Source organism: Borostomias antarcticus (assembly GCF_949987555.1).
Source record: "Borostomias antarcticus genome assembly, chromosome: 2".
NCBI lineage: Eukaryota > Metazoa > Chordata > Actinopteri > Stomiiformes > Stomiidae > Borostomias > Borostomias antarcticus.
Window position 1 is genome coordinate 9704887 of NC_140235.1, and position 4602 is coordinate 9709488.

General features: G+C 44.3%; 1 protein-coding gene across 1 annotated transcript; it reads right to left on the reverse strand.

Annotated features, from left to right (window-relative positions):
* Positions 1–1398: 1398 nt before the first annotated feature.
* LOC311329587 (T-cell acute lymphocytic leukemia protein 1 homolog) lies at positions 1399–4215 on the reverse strand (the record flags this gene model as incomplete). The annotated part of the gene is given in 5 exon segments (XM_084461462.1): positions 1399–1844; positions 3077–3168; positions 3709–3799; positions 3802–4030; positions 4033–4215. Coding segments are annotated over 5 exon segments (1041 nt in total).
* Positions 4216–4602: the final 387 nt, after the last annotated feature.

Sequence of the window (4602 nt, forward strand, 5' to 3'; positions counted from 1 at the left end):
TCAGTATGATGCTTTCATGCAGATAGTTACTGTTTAGATCCAGTCTGATTTCTCAGAATTGAATTGTCAATTTAAAAAATAAAAATAAAAGAAATAATGGGATGTTAAGTTGATATAGCAATCCCACAGTACATACTGTAGAATGACATTGATTTTGCCAATCAGAACAGATACCCTGGTGTTACTGAGAACAAATCTGGTGTTATATGAGATAAGAATACAATTTCAATACACACGTTTGTCAGGAATTGTCATTCTTTTTATTCAGTGGTTTTATAAAGTTCTGAGTGCTGCATATATACATAACAGATATATAACAGATATATCCATCATCACCTTACAACAAAGGTTTTTTCTACCAAACATCACAATAAAATAACACTTTTTTTGCTTAAGACATCCAATAATTAAAGGTACCAGTTCTGGTTACTCAGTAGTCTGCTGAAAAAGCAGAAGTCTTAATCATATATCATATTAATACAGTGATAAAACACTTACTGATGAGTATTATTTCATATCATTATGGGATGTTGAGATGAGGCAGCAAAACAAATTAATTATGGAGGGAAAGATTATCAATTATGTAAGTGTATCACAAAAAACTAAAATATTTTTTGTTCTTTTCACTGTAACAGATTTACCAGTCCGGTTAGTATGTGCACAATGGTCAGAATGCCTTTAAATCTTCTACTGCAAGCAAAACTAACTCGATATTCAAACAGACAAATATGCAAATACCATTGGTTTCTTTTACTGTAATTGCTGACTTGTTTGTTAATTTAGTCAGTGTGTGTGTATCTTTTACATAAACATTCTCCTAAATTATATTTTGTATACTGTCATTGTAATAAGGGGTTTATGTGAATATCACATTACCTTGTACACTTCTGTGTGTTTCTTTGCAGAAGCAACCATACAGCGATCTCATACCATTTCAGCTCAGCATCACTTATCTCTGATGCTTTGACATGAGAACATTATTACTAGAACAATTTTTTTTTTTGAGACGAACAATGAATTAAAGCAGCAACCAAATTTGATTTTGGGTGGCTCAAAGAAGGAAACATAACAGTTCTTCAAGCAGTATGGCCTATACCTCAGGATTCGGCATTAATGGTACCTTATTCTAATCCATGCCTTTTTCAGACTTTTGTATCGGCCTTGTTTTATGCATTCCAGAATCCATTTTTAGACGTTCAAGACTCCCATTCCATCAGCTGCTTACAACAACAGCTAGGATGAAGGACCTCCACCAGAGAACTCAGAAGGAGAATGAGCTCATTTATACACATTTGAATGTGCTGTATGCTGCACAATCCATATACCATACACTGTTGGCCTTATTCCTGCCACGCCTCCCTCAGTCTCCCACCCCCACCACTGATCCAAAATGGTGGATCATCTCTGGTGGGCACCATCCAGATGCAGCCTGGAGGGATGGTGGAGTCTTCTAGCGATGGGTGGGCGACAATCTACAGACGAGTCCTCAGTGAAGCTGTCGGGACTCCCATCCCCATCCAGGAGGCTCCCACAGCTGGAGTTGGGTGACAGCATGTCCTGAAGGAGCTCCTCTCGGACCAGTCTCTCCTCTGGGCCCTCACGGCCGCGCGGCCCCCTGGTGCTCTCCACGCCCCCCAGCACGTCGTCCTGGTCGTGCAGGAGCTTGGCCAGGAAGTTGATGTACTTCATGGCCAGACGCAGGATCTCGTTCTTGCTCAGCTTCTTGTCGGGGGGGTGGGTGGGGATCAGCTTGCGGAGCTCGGCGAACTCCCCGTTGACGTTCTGCTGACGCCAGCGCTCGCGACTATTGGTGAAGATCCGGCGCACGATCTTGGGCTGCGAGCCTATAGTGAGAGGAGAGGAGATGGCGTCAAGTCAGGTAGTCTTGGTTCCTGACTTCCGGCATATAGTTACTGTAAACTCTCTACAAACACAAGGGTGCTATTTAGACACAATGGGTGAACCCTCTAAAAAATGTTCTATAGAGAACCCTGAGGTTCCAAAGAGAACCCTTTTCAGCTCCATAAGGTGCTATTTAGAACTATAAACAGTTCTTTCTGACCTGAAAAGTGTTAAGAGTTCTATATATTCACCTATGTTTTAAAATTGAAATGAGCTAAATAATTAATTAATCATATTCTCTCTTTTATATGGTAACATTATACAGTATGTGGAGAGGATGTAGTTCATCGTCTCAAACAGCCCTGAAATCAACTAACAGAATACCAGCCCTGAAATCAACTAACAGAATACCAGCCCTGAAATCACCTAACAGAATACCAGCCCTGAAATCTCCCAGAATACCAGCCCTCACACCAACTCCCAGAATAGCAGCCATTGTTGGGTTTGGAGGCAGTGTAACCGATGAGACATGGCTGCCTCTCCCTGTGAAGCAGTTCTTCTAAGTGCAAATGGCTGGTGCCAGAACACCCTGGCTGAGTTATGCTTCCTACCACACCATTTCATCAACTCATGTGATACCTAAGTCACGGTCACCATGTATTAGTCAAGGTGTTTATAAGCACAGATACATTAGCATTCATAAATTAATTGTTAACATCGAATCCTTATGGGTAATAATTTCAATAAACTGGCACATTTATATAACTGTGAGGATCTTCCTTAAAAGCCAATCTATTGCAGGATCTAGTGTGTAATGTTGATTCCAACTTCATGTAGGAAGAACAGCCACCTGCATCTTTGACTCACACTGTGTTGTTAATCCTATGTTCCTGGCAGGCGAGCGGGAAGCCCTCCACCGTGTATTTGCATTTTTATGGACAGCTTAGTCTTTTTCTCAAAAAGACAGTTTCAGAGTTCCTCCCACCAGACCTGCTCCCCTGCTTACCTCTCCTCTTGCTCCTATCTTCCCCTCCATCCCTCCCCCTCTCCTCCACCCTGCCTGGTACCTGTCTTCTCCTTCTCCTCCCTCGTACCTCTCCTCCACCCTGCCTGGTCTTCTCTTGCTGAGTGACAACACTTTGCACCCCAGGGCTCTGGACGCTATGAGTATAGAACATTTGAAAACAAAATAAAGCCCGAGAGGTTTACCAACTAAGATTTAAAATGCTCCTACCATCCTTGAATTCCACCTCATACGGTGCGGGTCGAAGTTTCATCCTATTGCTGGGGTACATGCCGCACTGTTCCGACTCGTCCCCAAAGCCACTGCAGAAAGAATGACATGGGATAAATTCGGGATCAACATCGGCAATTGAAATTTCCCACGCTGTCTGAGATATCGCTTATTTACGGTGTTTCACGTTTTAATTTCACATGCACAGTGGTGCTCGTAATAGACCATAATAATATAATGCCAACTGGTTTGGAGAGAGAATGCGTAGACAGCTTACAGATGAGAACTTGATCTGATTTGTTATATCAAAATTAGTAGGCTATATAATCTGTGTTTTGATATGTTGCAGTTCAATTAAATCACGACAGCCAGGTAAAACAAATGAGTGCCCTAATTCAGGTTCTATCATGTCATTTCAATTACCGGTCAGTAATAGCCTAAAAATTATTAGCCTCATGATAAGGAATAGGCCTAATGACAATCAATATTGAAAATAAAAACGAAAGCAAGTGATGTAATGTAGGTAGGCTACAAATAATATGACCATATGTGGCATATCAAAACATTGAGTTGGGTGAGGAATAGTCTACTCAAAATAATATACAAAATAAATACAAGTGCGTATTTCTTACCTGTTTATGCCCGCGAGCGCTTGCGCAACATTACTGTACAGCATCGCTCGTGCAGGTAGAGGGGACGCGGGCGGGTTCAGCTGCACCATTCACTCCGAGGGTCCCGGGTCGGCAGAAGAGGCAGGGGTGCCGGCGGTCTACACAGCTCGGTCGTCTGCACCTTGTGGATTCCGTCTGCCGTGTGCACCCTGACTTTTATATCCGCAGTCCCTCCTCCTCTCGTGGTCACGTCGATAACCGGCACTTCCTTTTTGAGCTCGCTGGCGTACGCCGTTTCCCTGGTAACCCCATTCATAATGACAGTCCCGCTGCAGGGCTCCCCAAGGACACATCCCCCTTCCTTTCACTCCCCGGGGAATCCACCGACGCCGCCGTCGTGTTTTCCTGTGTCTCCTCTGCCAGCCCCTTCTTCCCACCGACACGACCCACCATGGGAGTCGGGCTGTCGTGCCGCGGGGACCTGCACGCCCCCCCCCCTCGCTCTCCGGGCTGGCCGGGCCGGGCCATGCTGCTGTTTCAGTTTTTCCATCATGTCTGCGAGGTTCCAGAAAGATTTATCGGCTAGGCTACGCGCGTAAAAGCGCAATGCCTTACCAAGGCATCAACTGATAAAGGACGATTCCACTCGTCCGGTGGTGTGTCTTATAATGTCTATTCCAGACTGTTACCTGAAACAAGTTTCTGAGTGGTAGAAGGGGACCTGTTCCCCTGGACTATATGACCATGCAGGGACCTCGCTCGAGGCTGCATGCCAATCAGAGAGCTGCTGCTCATGGATGGAGCTTTGAAGCATCGCATGCACGTGATGCCACTGTATACACTGTATGAAAATGCCATTTAGGTAGCTCTGACCTTAAACATAGGCCTACCTCAATAGCTAGCTGCCTAATTATG